The following is an 18920-nucleotide window of genomic DNA, read 5'->3' on the forward strand; positions in this document are numbered from 1 at the left end:
CAATTTGCTAAAATATTAAACGCCAGGCCTGTTAATGCTTTTACTGTTCCGGGCAGCTCGTCACAAAGTGTCCACCATGAAAGGACTTAATTGACTTTCTATCCTCACGCCAAACCGCTCAGCGTCACCGAGACTGAATCCGCATCTCTTCTGCTTGACTGAGACTCCTTATAGAGGTTCCTTGATACTGATGGACGTGAAGGAGCCGACAACGGCTCCTTAAATCACCCTCGGTGGGAGTGAAGACACCGAATGTGTCTACCTCTAGGAATTATGAGCAGAACGTGTTGACTTCTGAGATAAATAGAACCCGTTTTGTTTTTTTATATATTTAATAATTATTAATAAATTATTATTTTTATTCATTGGTCAACAGTCCTCAACTTTAGGGATACTGCTAAAACCAACCGTAATGTTTTAGGAGCGTTCCGTGTTTTGGGGTTCGTCCAGCCAAGATGATACCTTTTTGTGGGGGTTTTTGTGAATTTTCCTTGATTCCGAGATTGAGTATTTTCTCTCGGCAGACATGACCCCCTACTTATGTCAGGGAACGATCAGATCGACAACATGGATTCCAGTAGCGTGAAGAGATACGACTCGACGGGCATGTTCCACTGGTGTCCGCCCAAGGAAATGGAGAAGGTGCTTCTGGTGAGTTAAGGTTTGGAGACCTACAATGATTTTACACATCTGGGGAAAAAGCTTTTTGGCTTAAAAATGAATAAAAAATAAATAATAAAAAAGTAAAAATGAAACCCTGGAGGGGGTCTCTGACTAGATTAAGTAAATCCAACCTTTTGGAAACGGCCATCTTCCCTTAATATCAACCATTTGTATGAGTTCTCGCTCTGTTATCTGGGCCCCAATCTACTAGACAGACACGCTGACTCCTTATCATACTGCCTGTGGGGGGAAAATAGAATGGCTCAGTCTTAGTCACCCAGTCGGACTCTCCGACTCATGAAAGTCTATGGAGGGACGGACTTCATTAGCATTGCCACAAAGCATCAGCTCAGTGTGGTGTTTGAGCCTGGAAAGTCACCCAAAACATCACATGACTGACAACAATGGCGGCCACCAGGTCTTCTGATAATAGCCCGAACTCTGTTTGAGGTACCCGCATTACTAACCCTTTAATTGTGCCACTTACCTCCTGACACGAAAACATAAATGGTAACACATCATTTTACCAATTACATCATATGTTTCCTTTTTTTTCCCCCACCCAGACCCGCAGCGAAGCGGCCATGACGGTTTTGAGCGGCCACGTGGTCGTCTGCATTTTTGGAGACGTGACGTCGGCCGTAATAGGACTGCGGAATTTCGTGATGCCGCTGAGGGCCAGCAACTTCCACTACCACGAGCTGAAGCCGATCGTGTTCGTGGGGTCCTTGGAGTACCTGAGACGGGAGTGGGAGACGCTCCATAACTTCCCAAAAATCTCTATTCTACCCGTACGTTTTTGGCGTAGAACGCGCCGGGGAAAACCGTTATACTACATAATAAAAATATCTAATCAAATATATTCTGCTACATGGCGGGAATGTTCTAACATTCTATAATGCACAGAGAGGCCGACTAACTATACATTATACAGGGGCCGGGTCACTGATTTACTATACACTATACAGGGCTGGCTCAGCCCTTCCTGCAGGAGAAACGCGTTGGGATCGGCCCTTTTTTAAGGTTGAATGATGTATTTTTATGTGTGTCTCTGCCGTACTTTAATATATTGCATTTGATTTCTCTCTCTCTCTCTCTCTCTCTCTCTGACTCCTTTTCTTGCTGCCTCTCTCTTCCTCCCCTACACCCTTTTATTCCCCCCCCACACCCCTTTAGGGTACGCCATTAAGCCGAGCTGATTTACGAGCTGTCAACATTAACCTGTGTGACATGTGTGTCATCTTGTCAGCTAATCAGAACAACATCGACGATACTTCACTGCAGGACAAGGAATGTATCTTGGCGTCTCTCAACATCAAATCCATGCTGTTCGACGACAGCATCGGAGTCTTGCAAGCAAACTCTCAAGGTAACGCAGACCCCGTCTCACTTCCCGGCTCGGCCCCACGGCCACCGACATGGCACATGAAATATCCATCACTCAAAGCATTTCCAACCTCGGGAGCCAGCGATACATTAGCCATGACGTCTATGAATGTTGACTATTGTTCTGTAGAATGGGTAGAACTTTTACTTTACTGAGAAGGTGGTAGATGGGTGAAACAGCTTTCCAGCAGAGGTGGTAGAGGGTAATACAGCGAGGGTGTTTAAACATGCAAGGGATAGGCATATGGCTCCTGAATCTAAGACGGGACCAATGACTGATTGAGGTTTGAGTCTTTACAGCACAAGACTATACTAGAAGGACCGACTATTTCGCCCTCAAATCTTTTCATATGTTCTAGCCGTTCTACTGGCCTTCTACCCAGGTTTCACCTTAAGACATCAGACGTAGATGAACAGATGATTCCTCACTGGGGTCACAAATGTTGCCTAAGGGACCTTCCACCCAAATCCAGCTGACTACCAACGTCAACATGGCTGACCTTGCTTCTGAAGACCCATCGTCTTCATCGCGACCAACATTTCCCCGACTTCTTTAGCGCGAAATGAAGGAATCACACAGCTTTGCGAGTCTTTAAAGAGAGTTAATTATACAGCAGGAAAAAGCAAGCATCGCATTACCGCCATGAAATATTAAATCGATGTCTTTTATTTTCCCTGCGCGCCCCGGAGATATATACGCACCATATCGAAAGCCCCGTTCCCAGCAGCTCTACGCACAAATCTATAGCCTTCTCCTCGCTTCTTGCCCATTGTCCTCTCCCGACTCTTCTTCTTTGGTCAACGCGACCTCCCTTTTCCCCGCTCCCAACGGACGCAAACCTTTTCGACTGCGAAGACGAAGGGTTACGAAAGCAATATTTCCGCCGCTTACTTATGTGGACAGCTTAACGCGTTTCTATTGGACACCGGGGACCACGAGCCGAGAAACATCTTTACCGTGATGGATGGAGCTTTAACCTTATTAAGCTTGATTGTCTGAGCTCGTTCGGTTGCGGGATGAAGCCCCCGAGCTTCATTCTTAACCATTTTATAAATATTTAAGCTGGGCTTACGCGCCTTTAGATATTAAAGCATATTTTACGCTCCCTCTAACTTGCGTTCGCTAAACCAACATCCAGGGCTCTGCGTGTAAATATTACATGGGACAATCTTCTCCGTCCCGGTGTTCCGGAACGTTAACAAATACATCATTGCCACCTTTTTTATTGGAAGCTGCCTCGTTCTTCTACTTAAAAGATAAGCCAATGGCCGCCGGCGCGACAGGACTGGGTGGTAAACCCCGTGCGTAATGAAACGCTGCTTCGGTTCTACGAAGGAGAAGAGGAGGAGGACATTGTTGTTCCTCAGACGTTCTTCTTGGTCCTCTGGTGTGGAGAACCTTCCATAATGGTCTTGTTGGAAGCCATTGTATACGAGTGTAGACCGCTTAGATTGATGCGGTTCAGGCTGGTGAATGTGTCGAGGGGTAGGTGTCCCACCACTAGGTTAAGGTGGGGGGTTTTTTCCTCCCCAGACCCAGGTTGGACTTTGCACAGAGGGAGGAGATGCTCGGCTAAAGCCATCCAATCTTTCTCGGTTAAACTGCTGTCCTTGTTAAAACTCTCCATGGCGGTTATTATAGTAGCACCAGGGGAGCAATTCTATTGGCTCGTTTATAGGAGTTTAATAGATTAAAAGTCCAAATTGAGCCTCGCAAAATCGCCCTAATCACTTCCTAATCTGCATAATTTTCCTATAAGCAGCTAACGGGAATTGCGAGGACTCCTCTTGGCCGACGGGTCTAATCGTTAACCCTTCTTCTTCCTGGTGGACTGTGCCGGCAGCACCCGGCGGGTGAAGGACAGTAAGCAGAAGGGGTTAAAGATTTTTTATCGTTAAAAAAATTCTAATTGGGTTCAGTAATTGCCTCTCTCTTGTCTTTTGGACGTTAAACTGAGCCTCTTCCTAACCGCGTGAAGCTTAGCTACCCCTCTACCTTTACCGAGAGGGAGGTAGGTAAGTGGAACGGCCTCCCAGCGGAAGCGGTTCAGGGTAACACAGTGAGGGAATTTAAACATGCATGGGATAGGCTCAGATTGGACATTCTCGAAGCCTGTCGTGCTGTGAGCAGAGGCAGCCAGCAGAGGGCGACACAGCCTCATACATCACAGAGACTCAAACCTTAACCGGTCCTTCATCTCGTCTTAGATTCATATTAGCCTCTACCACTTCTACTGTGAAGCTGCTCCACTTATCTACCACCCAACATTTCACATAGTAACAGAGACCAGTGGAAGTATTAAGGTCTTCTCTGTAAGAGTACAGCGTCGACGGCAAAGTTGATGCCTCCTTGAGGTGGTCTTTGTTAACCCTGCGTGTGCTGATTATTTTTTATTATTTTTAGGATTTACGCCCCCTGGGATGGACAAGTCTTCTCCTGACAACAGCCCGGTTCACGGTTTGGCCCGCCAGGCGTCCATCACCACAGGGGCCAACATCCCCATCATTACAGAGCTCGGTAAGGCTTCTCCGTGACTCCCTTCGTATTAGGAGGGGGTCTGCGGGGTTCCGAGAGGGGCAGTCCCTAAATACCCCAGCTGAGGACGTTCTTCTTCAATACAGAAATCATGCATTCTCCCGTGTCCGGCATATTATTATTTTGAAGCGTGTAATAATTACGTGTCCCATGATGCATCACTTCCCGTGGTTCTGCCGTGGTCCTGACAATGCTTTATTAACCTGTAACCGACGCGCACAGTGCATGGACCCCCTCTCCCTCCCCATCTTACATCTCCCTCCACCTGCCTCGCTAGAGCTGCCATATTGCCTCACTCTCTGTCTTTTCTCTCTCCGATCCCTTCCTCCTCCTTCTTTCCTCACCCGTCCGCATTCAGCTAAACCCGGCAAACTACTCCCTTTGATTTCACTCAGTCAGGAAAAAAACAGTGGGACACACATACCAATTATTACCGAGCTGGGTAAGAAGAAGTCTCTCTTCTTTCTTTACCTTTTTCTACATTTTTTTTTTTTTTAACATTTTTTACCGTGAAATCATGGCTGTTGCCCCCCTCCCCCCCCCCGTCCCCATCATCCCAACTCAATGGCGCAACCAGAAAACCCCAGCTAGGGGGGTGGTAGAATTTGAAGGTCACATTGTAAAACCGGTGCTGTCTCCACGGCAACAAGCAGGATGTCTATGTTTTACCACAAAAAAAAAACCATAGCAGAATAATTTGAAACTTTCAGGGCAAATCCTGGATTGGTTTATTAAGCTGTGACGCTAAGGCTTTGCCCAAGGGTTAAAATGCTACAAAATCTTTAAAAATTAACTAAAGCAAGGCTCTAACATCATCTGAACCAAAAATGCTTACTTTTTATGTGTTTTTATTAGATTTTGGGGGGTTTTCCCTCTCACAGCTATTGTACAGGATGCTGGGGAAGCGGGGGAAGAATTTTCCTGCGCGCTCCTCCACATCTAATAGTCATACCTGGGAACCCTCTGGGCTTCGGGGGAAGCTCCACTTTCCTGGTTCTCCATGTCAGGGGCGCTAAATCTCCTGATTGAGGAACAGCGTCTAGACACGTTTTGGGCTTTTCGTGCCCATATATGGGAAGCCCCGCCCATGTAAGTCGCAAACCACGCCTCTGTGTCACAAGTCCCACCCATGTGCCCTGCCCCTCATGAACCCAATTCCACCCAAAAGAGGCAGGGCTTTGGGTATGCCAGTTCCCAGGTATGCTTCTGAGCAGCTGGGCTCATGACAGGAAGTGACGAGTGCGACATAAAATTGCTTCCCTCAAAACTTTTTTTTTTTTATAAATCATATTTTTAAATATTCTAGTCTTCTTAGGAGTTTTATACAACTATCAGACTTAGTAAGGAGTGGCTGTCCAGGCCTGGCCCTGTTTAGCTGAGCCCCAGGACCCCATTTTCAGAAAAATTAACTCTGCGTACGCCAAGACCCACCGGTGTTACTAAAGAGCTATTTGGAGACAGGTTCATTTGATGGAAGCCCTTAGAACATGTGCCTTTTTTTTAATTTTTTTATTTTTTTTAAACAAATTAAATGATTTTAACCCCTTACGCCGGTCTGGTTGCACCATTGGTCTTTATATATTTATTATTTTCTTCATATATTAATATTTTCTCGGTGTTCTAAGTGCATTTGCATCCTTTTATTTGGAGACGGACAGCATCGCCTTGCGGTATTTCGTCTCCTGTGTGATAGGGCTGGCTCTGTACTCTGTGCTGTACACGTGTGCATGGCCGTGGTGGGCTATCTCGGTAACGATTTAGTGTTTTGGGCTCTCGTGCTGACTTTGATCACGCTGACCTCCGATACAGTATCTTCTCTCATAAAGAAGTTGAAGCTAAGACGCCCCCAGCTCCTTCTTGGCAGTATGATTGGCCGTCCAGACGAGAGACGTGACTTAAAACCCAAGACTCCACTCGCCCTCCAGCATTTTTTTTGTTTTTTTCTTTTACTGGCTTCGCCTTTATTCCTCCTCTGGAGTGATCAAACTCTTGGGTTATTGAAGACCAGATAGAATCTCATTTTCTGGAGGGCAGACGAGAGCTTCAGAAACATTTGGTCTTGGCGAGAAACATTGAACCGTAGATATTGGGAGATAGATTGAAAAAAATCCAAAAAAAAACCCAACAAAAAACCCCAAAAGACTCCCCTTATTTCTATTTTTCTCCTGATATCTCCCTGCTAGTTTGGTTTTTTGGCATTTTTTCTTTTTTTGCGCAGGAGATTTGGACTCTCCTTTAAGCAAAATATTGCATTTTGTTTGTTAAAAGTACGAATTTAAAAAAGCTATGCTATAAGTATTTTTTTTAATATTTTTATTGTGTATCATTGAGTAAAGAGTCTTCTCGAATTATGCCGAGATGAGAAAAAAAAATTTAAAATTAAAAATATTTCGATTTTAATTTAAGAATAGTGAAAAGAATAGTGAAAAATAAATAATGTCTTTTTTTGCATATAGATGATAAAAATAATGTAGGAAAATAGAAAAAAACATATATTTTTTGCATATAGATGATACAAATTAATTTAGAAAAATGTAAAATAAATATAGATGATAAGAAGCATTTCAGGAAGAACTTTTTTTTTTACACATAGATGATAGAAACAATTTAAGAAATCAAAAATATATATATTTTTTTTTTATTTTACATAAAGATGCTAAAAATCATTTAAAAATCAAAAATAAATAAATAAATATTTAATTTTTTGGCACATAAGAAATGGTTTCACGCCAAGGAGTTGAGTGCCAAGATACTTTGATTTTGTTCAAAAGTCAGGGCACATTGAGAAAGACCCTTAATGATATTAAGACCCTAATAATTAAAGCCCCATAGTATCTCGTTGTATCCACTGCTGGGATCAACGCGTTTTTCGAGATTGGTAATCCAGGAGACTCGCCATGGTCGGCGTCCTTTATCTGCTTTAGTTATTAAGGTCAAACCGACAAAGTTGTTGGGGCAAAGTGCTCCGGTTGGAATACACCCATAGTTGGGGCTTCCTTGGGGCCCGGTGGGCGCTCCACATCCTGTTAATGATGTGAAATTCGGTGTGGAGCGGACCTTGGACCATTATACCTCTTTGCTCGGTCCTGCCGCTCACTGGTCCCTCTGATTTTGCAGTGAACGACTCCAACGTACAGTTCCTGGACCAGGACGACGACGACGACCCGGACACGGAGCTCTACCTGACCCAACCCTTCGCCTGCGGCACGGCGTTCGCCGTCAGCGTGCTCGACTCCCTGATGAGCGCGGTAAGACAAAGCAACCCTTCCCCTACTGCTTGGCTTCCTGCACATAAAGATTTTTGCTCCAGGCCAATACAATACCCAAGATCTTCATGAAACCTCAACTTTCTTATAAATCCCCCCCCCAACAAACTTTTTTAGAAATCATGTATTTCATCGCGGTCGGTGGGGGATTTATTTATCGAATCACGCTTTGTGGACATGATGGGTGTTGATGGACGTCTACCGCGCTACCCCTTTAAACCAGTATCGGACGAGCCATATTCCCTTAGCATTACTCTGAGCTTCCCGCTCCTAATGAAGCAGTCATCGGCCCGTCTGGACATTAATATTTAAAGTACCCGTTCAGGAATTTGTAAGCAGAGACCCCATTCCCTTATACCCTAGGGTTTTTTAAAAGGCCACGAGCCTGTCTCCCATTTATCTGAATATTTAATTGATGTGCGTTCCTGTTAAAGCTTTCAGAAGCTCGCGGTTCCTGAGTCCGATGAGGTCTAACCAGCCGTGACATTTATGACACAAAAAGGCGTCACGCCTGAGAAAGCAAACAGGCTTTTCGGCGCGCCCGGGATAACACAGTCACACGTCCTTACACCCCCTTCTTAGACGTTGAACTAGGAGAACCTTCGGCTCTTTTTTATGGAGGTCACACCTCAGCGTAGGCCCTTAGACTATCCGCACAGGCTGAGAACGGGACCCTGTGTCAAGCTGATTTATTAAACCTGTGTGTTTTCAAATCACATTCCAATGATAAAAGCTCTTTGCCAAAAATAAGATGGAAATGCATAAATATGCTTCTTTTAACCCAAAGCCGACCATGTTTGGAAGCCATGTTGGGAGGGGCAGTCAGGAAGTAGACCTTACAGTGGGTCAATCCAGGCTAAGTTTGTGATACTCTGGAACCTTTGGAAGAAAAGGTTTCAGAACGTAACTTTATGAACATCGAGAAACAATAATGATAATATTAATAGACACAACTTGACCAGAAAAAGGTCCTCTTCTCGAGAAAACATGGCACAAGAGGTGGGCCATCAACGTCTTCAAAACATACAAAAAATTCCAAGGTGGACAAGAGAGAACCATATTTATCAATAGCGATGGATCTGTCATCATCAACACGTTATCTAAACCAATATTTCTGACTTCTAGCTTAAATTTGTTGGCTCTCAGGTGGATGACGATGACAATAACAGGTCCTACAGCCCTAAGTGACAAATATGTATATATAAAAAATGTAAACAAAATGTGTTTAGAATATTTATATAAAATTCATTTAGATGTTGTTGACCAAATCTAAAACTTTGATATCTTAGTGGACGAAGACCAGGTGGTTATGAGGTGGCAAATCCTGTTAATCATTAGCTTTGGTGACATCACAAATAAAAAGTTGCCATACGGCAGCTGTTGTGATGTCATCGACCTTCTGTGACTGGAGCTTCCAACGAAGACGATACGTTTCATATGTTACGGTTCTGCTTCTTCTGCGTTCACAGACCTACTTCAACGATAACATCTTGACTCTGATAAGGACGCTGGTGACAGGTGGGGCGACCCCGGAGCTGGAGTCCCTAATCGCTGAGGAGAACGCGCTCCGCGGAGGGTACAGCACCCCACAGACGCTGGCCAATAGGGATCGGTGCCGCGTAGCGCAGCTGGCCTTATACGATGGACCATTCGCCGACCTGGGGGTAAGCTAAGAAAACATTGTTTCGGAACCCAATACTGGGTGACTCTCTGCTCCAGGGCCACCTCTCAGATTCTCCGCAGAGCTAGTCCCGCTCTTTTGTTTTTCAACAGCCTATCAGTGCCTTAATTTGGGTCACATGACAATTGAGTTATCCTGGTAAAAATTATGAACGCATTAAAATGTGGTTTCTAATGCGGCATTTATTTACAAATTGTTAAATCCAGCAGAGGAAGTGGAACGGCGTCTTTAAAACATGTTTTTTTGTACAATGTTGTCTGTTCCGTGCATCAGGACGGTGGGTGTTACGGGGACTTGTATTGCAAAGCACTGAAGACGTACAATATGCTGTGCTTCGGGATATATCGGCTGCGGGACGCTCATCTAAGCACTCCGAGCCAGTGTACCAAAAGGTAAACCCTTCTCTCTCTCTTCTCACTTAATTCTCTTTCTTTTCTTTATCCCTCTTATTCTTTCACACTCTGTTTTTTCTTTTCTTTTCTATATTTTCTCTCCCTCCCTTTACTTTTCTCTCTAGCTCCTCTCTCTAGCCCTCTTTCTCATCTACCCTTTCTCCTTTCCTCTCTTCCCCCCCCCCTCTTGTCTCATAATTCTTTCTTTCTTTTTCTTTCTTTCTTTCTTTCTCTTTTCTTTTATGTCCCTTATTTCTCTGCTTTTCTCCTTTCTTCTTTTTCTCCCTCTCTTTCTTCTCTCCCCATCTCTTTCATCCTCCCTCTCTATTTCTTCTGTCGCTTCCTCTCCCTTTTTTTTCTTTGAACTTTTCTATTCTTATTGACGCTCTCATACCGCTCGTTGCACACATTGTTCAGCAGCCTCTTGTTGAAGTATTAATATTGTGATAATACATCATCAATAGGGTAAAAGTTGCATGTCTCCCGGCAGTCTAATCCCGAGTTGGGGGTCAGCCCTTCTTACATTCATTCGCACGAAATGACCCGTTTTCTCTTCCCCACTAGGTACGTCATCACGAACCCTCCATACGAGTTTGAGCTGGTGCCCACGGACCTCATCTTCTGCCTGATGCAGTTCGACCACAATGCCAGCCAGTCTCGGGCCAGCTTGTCTCACTCTTCACACTCCTCGCACTCGTCGAGCAAAAAAAGCTCGTCCGTCCACTCCATCCCAGCTTCAGCCAACCGGCAGAACCGCGCCAAGGCTCGCGACGCTCGTGACAAACAGAAGTACGTGCTCGAGGACAGACTGTGACCTGGGACGCATTACGGGTGGGAGAAGGGGAGATGATTACGGAGAGGGGAACGTTAGAGCGGATCTCACTTGCCCCTTCATCGAGCAATACTGTGCAAGCACGGGTTACTGAATTACTTCCGATAACTACGGCCAAACCCCATGCATTGCTTTAACCCCTTCAGTTTTTTTGAGGGGGGGCTTACTAGAACACCACCACAATATGCACCTTGGACGTAGTGACGTCCGTCAGCCTATAGTCAGTGAGGGGCTTGAGTGAAATGTAGGCGTTGCTGGTGGTAAGACACATGGCTGTAGTGTAGGGGATGTTGCCCCTTGGCGCTGCAGAAGGGTACTTCTTGTTAAAAGTCAACAATTGAGATCCTACCAAAGGAGTACATTTGCCCTCAGGGCTCTTACAGCCTCCGACAAGAAGACAGGTACATCTGGAAGCAAACAAACCCTAATGTCTGACCTTGTCTCCCATGTGTACATGCGTTTCCCTTCCCCCATCCCGACAACGAACCGTCTTGCCCCCTCCGCCTCATGTCCACCTGTTGTCATTCCTCGTTTTATTTTGGTCATGGGAGCATGGCAATTGTTGTCTACTAACCTTTACGAGACCAATGCGTAACTGAATGGTATGTAGTGGGCAACCCAGTTTGCTACAACCAGACGTGGTTCTGAAGGAACCACGTCGGTATCCAAAGACATGGAGGTCTAGGGAAACCTTCTTCAGTCTTTGCGGTTATTACTTGACTTTCCCTTAAATATATTGCAAAAAAATATAAGAGTTATATAAAATATGAAAAGCAGAGTAATATTATAGGTAAAGTGTTTGAGAAATATATTCTGGTGAAAGCCAAAAAAATAATAAGCACTTAACCCATCCAGAAGTCCTCCTTATCTCCAGGAATTAATGAAACCTCTCATTGGCAGATTTTGCCATATATTAACAGGGCCACAATCATGACATGTTTGTATGTACCATTCATACAAAGATTCCATCACCAAAACCTGACCAAGCAAAGGGTAGAGACCATATTCCTCAAGATGTGAGGCCTCCAGCCTCATTGAGTCTATCCACATGTTCCTGGTTGGCGGAGGTGGACTCACAAAGGTTTATGATGCTCTGGATTCACGCATTGAAACTTACAGGCTTCTCTTATGTCCTACAACCACAACTTGAAGTTGGAGATGAGGCCAAGCAATTTAATGAATAATTGACCCAGTAATATTGGAAGGTTAACAAGGCAGGGAAGACAACCAGTTCCTTCACTGAACTAGACCTAAGCATTGAAGCCAAAGACAAGGGCATAGGTCAAGTATAGAGTGTATGTTTTGGCTTCCATTATGGTGGCTTCCCCAACTTTGGAAAGTACCACCAGATATCACTTAGTCAAGGGAGTGAGTAGCCAAACTCCATAAAACCTCCAACCAACACATAATCCTACTCATCAATCTGCGGAAATAGATCGGAGACAGTGTTGGTCAACAATTCAAGCCTAGTTCACAGCTTGATTATGGTTCTTGTTAGGGAGGATTGGCTGTGGTATGAATGAAAGTAAACTTTAATGCAGTAATAAACAGTGCCATAGTGGAAGACCGCAGTGGTGTGGTAGCACATAGGGCAAGTAGCAAGATTTTGGGTGAGCTAAGAACACCCGGGTCCATTAAGAAAGCCCAGACTTCTGGAGCTCCAGGTTCCGAGTTTAGCTTCTCTTGACTTGTTGACCAACACGTATTATTTCTACAGTGAAACTTTCTAACAATATGGGTGTCGCTTTGGGAGGGGCTATTTTGTAGGACAGTCTGGGGTCAACAGACCCACCAAAAGGTCAAGACCTTAAATCCCTATTATGATGTGAGAAGAAGACGCTTATAGAGAGAAGTTCAACACTAGAGCAACCAGAAGCATATCTTATGCAGCCATAATATATCTATATATGCAAGAACGCAACTACATTAAGACTTCAAAATAATTATATTTTTTAAAGCTATATTCCACTTAACCCCTGAAAGAACCAGCATGCCTGTAGATACGTCTGTGCGACTTATAGAATTTTTTATTATAAAAAAATATGTGCCAAATGCCATTTGTTCTAACGCCTTCCAAACGGGGGTGTGTACAGTGTTGAGTATCAGTATTTCTGTCAGTAAATATATGTTTGTGTGCGTAGATATATCACAAAGAGTACAGAACTGAACCATGTGTGCGGTCAGAAAGATGGAAGCCGCAAGGGGAGCCTCCACCTCTTGAATCTTGCCCTGGTAAACCATGATTACGAGATGCCCACACACTGCCTCGTAGTTAGACAAATCTTCACCTTCACCTCATATGTTTACTCTGTAACTCTCCCTCCTGTCCTTCTACCCCTTGTGTTGTCTTGGAAGACACTAGTCTAGCTCTATAAGGTCCTCCTGCCTATTTGAATCAAGTCTCCTCAAGTTGTTGAGGGCCAGAAGAAAAAGATTAGTATGGTAGCATCTACCAATACTTGCCATCATGAGTTAATACCAGCTATGGTATGTGTAGACCAATTCTGGTGGAAAGGACCGTTAGTTAGAGACTAACGACCCACACATGAAGCCTGGTAGATGTAAAACTAACTATTAGGATAAGCTTGATAAAGAGGAATATTTAGAAAGATATGAAAAGACTTAACAGAAACCTAAGAATATGCAACCCGTTGAGTGGTGGTACCGAGCCTTGGACACATTGTAACACCGTGTATATGGTGGGACAAATACTTTATGGAGATATGCTAGGGATGGGTGTAAATTAAATTTAGAATTGCTCACTCTTCCATAGTTTATAACCAAAGATACATATTCTCACGGGATGAAAGACGGTATTCTACGGGAGGCTTTTTTGGTTGGTTGGATTTAGACTGGGAACGGACGGGAGAATTGTTAGAGGACCTTAGATGTTTGACCCAAAAGGCTCTTGGAGATCGGAGTTTGGGAGCGATCGTTACAGATTTTGACCTTTTGGACATTAAGGCAAATGCCACATGGTCTATGACTTTGGAATAACATTTGGAATAAGCGGGAATCTCAGAAATGCGATGCCTGTTGGCTCGGCTCTGGCTCTATCTGTGTAGAATGCAGTCGTTAACGTTTGGAAAGCTTTGTGATTGTTGTCAACGTCTACGTAACCTTTCCCCCTATTTATTTCTATGAATTACTTTAGCCAAAGGATATTGGAGGGTTCGGTTAAAATAACAGTGCCAGAATCTCGTAGGTTACCTGAAAGAAAGCCATGCAGTGCCTTATTGCTCACTATTTTGTTATTGATAATATATATATATATATTCGTTTTTTCTCATATTGTGTCCTTTTTTGCCCCTAAACTCTTCACTTTAATATTGCATTTATCACTCGAGCTGATGCCACACGGGCATTTTCGAGTAACACTAGACGTACAGTGAGAGTGCTATAGCCATAACTGTCCACTAGGGGGATGAGAGTAAACCCGAAATTAGAAGCCCAAGGCACATGATCGGGAAGACTTAATTCATGAAGCTTGGGAACATTCAAGCTCCGGCTACCTGGAGACCTCCCCCTAAGGAGGGAATGGCTTCACAAGGGACATGGGAGGGCTAGCCACATATGTGGGTGTGGCTAGCCATAGACCAGTTAAATTTGGGCGTGCCTAAACATCCCCCGGAGATTAAGCTCCGTGACCTGGAGAACCGGAGAGGCGACGCTTCACCCGGAGTCTCCGGGCAAAAGCTGGAGCGTTCCAGAGTATGTTAATATCTACACCTAAAATGGCTTCCAGCCCCATTGCACTGCGGGTATTTCACCCAAGAACCTGCCTTGGGGTATCCAATATTGCGACTTCTGCTCTCAAATGCCGTATTTAGTGAAATATAGTGTCACCTCCCTGTGTCCATCTACATCAAGCCACTAATATTAAGTCAATGTAATAGTTACGGGGCACACAATGGTTCCACCAGAAACGTGCCTGCGCGATCGCCTCCGATGTATAAGTTAAAACACTTGAATGCAGCTTCCTCATACCAAAGCACCCCTTACGCATTTCGCATCATCTGTAGTTCTAGGCATGCTTTTTTTTTTCTAAATTGAGATATTTTAAGCTACTTATTGGAAATCCGACACACTGTATTCTGACGAATGGTAGGAGAGCCATGGAATCGTTGTAACTATCATGAAGATCTCAATTTGTTAAATGTGAATGTGTTTTATCAATTAAAGATCTGATTTATCCCTCGGGAATTGTACCTGTTTCATTAATGGAGGCCAGAAACCTCAGAAGTCCGCATTTCCCTAACTGTGGAGATTGGTTTGTGAAACGCGTCAGCCAACACTGAGTTATTGCTAGAGAAAATATGTAAGATTATGTGTAGAACAGAAAGAAAGTCCATTAAATACTAGCCCCTCTGCCCTGCCTAACCCCCCCCAAAAAGTGTAGCGTTTTTATATGCATCAAACGCGTTGGAATAACTCACCCTAGCTTACTTCTCTCTCTAAATTGCAACAAGGATGAATAGAATGGGTCAAGGTATGGATCAAACCAGTTCTGCATGCACTTAGAGGCTTCTGTGGGCTTCTTTCTCCTTCTACAACTCTGTCCTTGTGAAACCTTTTTGTGAAACAATTTGCGACACACGTAGACAACGACGAGATCTGAGCTGTGTGGAGGCCACCGCTCCAAGCTTCTTTACGGCTGGAAGGCCGCGCGACTTTTCTAACCCATATTGCTTGGCCGTGGGTGCTCCATGGGGCTCGCGAAGGACCTTCCAGCTGCAAAAAAAGGGTCCCCCCCTTTGGTATTTTCCTGTTTCTCGTTCTGTGTTCTGTCGTCTGGAGTTTCTCGGAGTCCTGGTCTGAAGTGGCTGCTGTGTTGCTCCTGTGTCCCTGTGGCTCCCCATGCCCAGCTTGCTTGCCTTCTCGCATGTAGACTTGTTATGTCTTGTTGGTTTTTTTTCCTCCCCCCACTCCAAAAAAACTACATACCCCCTTTTCCCGTTCCCTCTCTTTTTGCCCATCATTGCCATATTGTACGTGTTATATGTGTCTATGTATTCACCAGATGGAGTTTAGAACACAGAGAATTCTCTGCAGTTGTTCTAGATCAACACAACCGGGGTGGGTTGTCCAATCCCACCTATGAACACTTAGACCTAATAGTGCTATAAAACAGTTAGAAAAAACCCAGATTTTAAAGATCAATTAATTATTAAAGACTGAAAATATTTTTTTGTTGTTTTTTTTGTTGTTTTCCTTTTTACGGATAAATGTAATTAGTTGTATAGGTTTTTTTTTACACTGTAGCAGAGTAACCCACAAACTAAAGGGTTCAAAGGGTGTTGAGAGAGGGGGCGAAAGGCACTGAAGCTTTAATGGTAATCGAGCATCGTATTCAGATAAAATCAGGAAAGCGGAATATTTTAGTAAATAAAATATTCCGCAAAACTATTCTTTTTATTTATTTTTTTATTTAAAAAAAATCCCAAGACGCGACTCAAGAACCAAAAGCATAAACATACGGGGAGGGAAAAAAAACCTGTATTAAAAAAATAATAATCCTAAACATTATATATATGAAATGTGCTCATCGGATGGCGGTTATGGCTATCATTGAAAGGTTGCTATGAGACATGAGTGTCTCCTTTCCTGTATGAGTTATTTCCCTCCTCGGTGCGTCAGATGCTTTCTAAATAGCTTTTTAAATGGAAGCGAAATTATTTTGATGTGTACACATCTCGGAGTTTTTTTAATACAACCCCACTGTTAAAACGAAGCGCCTAGATGCATTTCTTTTAAAACCTCATTCATAATTCACGCCCCGCAATGTGTTCGAAAAGATCTTGGGAGCCTTAAAAAGACGAAGGGTAAAAAAAAAAAAAGGGATTAAACTGAAATATTCCTCTTTTATTGTAACGACAGTTAATGTGTGCAGCACTAGCCTCGACTGCTTTGGGAATTATTCGCCCCCACATGAGTAGCGAGTATCGGCCAATTTGTGACTATGGAGGGGAGTTTGAGAATTAAATAGCTAAAGGGTCAGATTATCCCGTTGAAAAAAGTGCATAATATGTTTTGGAGGGGCGGCCTTTAAAAAAGAGCCCCAAAAGAGATGATTTCTGCTGGTTTTATTTTAGGGTCTCACCTTATTAGTCTTTTTTTTGCCCCTGGTGGGAAAACCCAAGGTCAGGACTATCACCTTCTACAAACCCACCACTCGCCCACCCTTCACTGCTACCTTTTCTCCTCACTTTTTTTCTGTTCTTTAAAATTTCTGCACATGTTTTGATTTATTTTGGTGATGACTGATGTATTATTTAAGCTTCCAGCACTAACGATGCCTCTGTCTCCCTCCCCCCCTTATTTTTGTCTTTTTTCTTCCAATCCGACCCCCTTTCCTCCAATCCTGTCTTCCACTCGCTCACGCTTACTAATAACTCACTTGACTTCTTTAAATGCTTCTTTCCCACCCATAATTTATTATGAACTCTTCCTATGCCCACCCCTCTGGTCTTGTCTACACATTCTCTTGTATGGCTTATGTTGTGTCTCCCCATGCACCCCCCACCCCTTCTACACCGCTCCCCCCCCCTTCCTTTATTCCACAGCAGAAAAGAAATGGTATACAGATGAAACGGATAACACTTATCCCAGAAACATTCAGATTAAGCCAATGAGTACGCACGCGGCTAATCAAATTAACCAGTACAAATCAACAAGCAGCCTGATACCGCCAATCCGGGAAGTCGAAGATGAATGTTAAGCCGAGACTCAAAAAAAACAAACTTTTTTTTTATATAAAAAAAAGAAAAATAAGAAAGGAAAAAAAAATACTTTCTGAACTCGAGGACATGTCCAGACATGGAGGATAATGCCACAGGACATAAATAAATTGTATAAAAAAAAACCTCCCCATCGTGAAGGAGATCGGGGGAGACGATGTTGACGTGTAGGTCTACCCGTCCCGAGACTTTCGTATTTCCAGCCAGCAAAACAGAGACTGCAAAAGAAGAAAGTGTACAAATCTTTAATTTATAAACGAACAGCATCTATATAACCATGTATAGCCTCTAGTGTTTTAAATTATTTTTATTCGTTAGAAAGAAGAAGAAAAAAAATATATATATAAATATATATTTTTAGTCAAGTCTCTGCCCAAAAACCAAGGATGAGGAAAAAAAAATAATAATAATGCGCAAAACCGCCATTGTGATCAGAGAATTCTAAACAATTTTATTTGCTTTTGTGTCAAACTGTTTAATGCTATAAACGGCATCTCGGTTCTCCTCCGAGAACCTTGGCAAATGTTGACCGGTCTGAGGGCCACGCAAAGCATTGCGAAGGTCGAGGGTCTAGAAAGTGATTGTCTTGTTTCATGCTTCAGCCACAGAGTATTGTAAGACATCTGGAAAAAATCTTAAAAATGGCTTATTTTATATTACTGTCTCCACCTTGCGTGATTGGTGTCTGCTAAACGTTGTGGATAAGGTTTCTTCAGGGTTCCTACCACACTAGATCCACCACATCATATTTTGAGATCCGTAGGGTTTTCCAACTTGAGGTCTCACAAAGCTTGAGGGTTTTAATAAGTATTAAAAATAATATAAATAGTTCTACTGCCCAAGGGATTTAAGGTTGCAGGTTGGACCTTCCTAGAACACCTCTATTGCAAGACATTATATTATTGTGTCCACCTTGCATGATTGGTGTCAGCTGAACTTTGTGGGTAAGGTTTCTTGAGGGTTCCTATCATGCTAGATCCAATCCCATCAGATTTAGATCTCCGTAGGGTTGTCCAACTTGAGGTCCCACAAAGCCTGAGGGTTTTTAATGAGTATTAACAATAATATAAATATTTCTACTGCCAAAGGGATTTAAGGTTGCAGGTTGGACCTCTTTTTTCTAGAACACCTAGTTGTGATATCTAGAACACATCTTTGTAGTATCTAGAACTGCTTGACAGTGTGGTATCGTGTACAAAAAAATCAAAACAGGACACAAGGTTTCCAAGTCATTCCGATCGATTTTAGTGAATTATTATTGCATGCATGCTAAAGAATTCAGCCAAAAGCAATAGTCATGATTAGAATGTATGGACAACCCAAGTACCAGGATTATAAGGTAAGTGCTAATAAGGTCCAGTCCATGCCAAACGTTACAATTTAGAAGGGGCTATAAATGTAATCCTTGGTGTTCCTATTCTCACGTC

The 18920-nt window shown here is 43.4% G+C and overlaps 1 protein-coding gene across 1 annotated transcript in view; it reads left to right on the forward strand.

Moving 5' to 3' along the window:
* Positions 1–17474, forward strand: part of LOC149278205 (calcium-activated potassium channel subunit alpha-1) — a 120855-nt gene extending 103381 nt beyond the window's left edge. Inside the window, exons 21-30 of the mRNA XM_089502208.1 lie at positions 525–651; positions 1230–1454; positions 1840–2032; positions 4454–4567; positions 7703–7833; positions 9321–9515; positions 9806–9924; positions 10489–10713; positions 15217–15245; positions 17323–17474. Of these exons, the coding sequence (XP_089358334.1) occupies positions 525–651; positions 1230–1454; positions 1840–2032; positions 4454–4567; positions 7703–7833; positions 9321–9515; positions 9806–9924; positions 10489–10713; positions 15217–15245; positions 17323–17474 (1510 nt within the window). The remainder of the gene's footprint in view (positions 1–524; positions 652–1229; positions 1455–1839; positions 2033–4453; positions 4568–7702; positions 7834–9320; positions 9516–9805; positions 9925–10488; positions 10714–15216; positions 15246–17322) is intronic.
* The last annotated feature ends 1446 nt before the right edge of the window (positions 17475–18920 follow it).

The sequence above is a fragment of the Sceloporus occidentalis genome, unplaced genomic scaffold (assembly GCF_023333645.1).
Source record: "Sceloporus occidentalis isolate IW3139 unplaced genomic scaffold, rSceOcc1.0.p SCAF_198, whole genome shotgun sequence".
Lineage (NCBI taxonomy): Eukaryota > Metazoa > Chordata > Lepidosauria > Squamata > Phrynosomatidae > Sceloporus > Sceloporus occidentalis.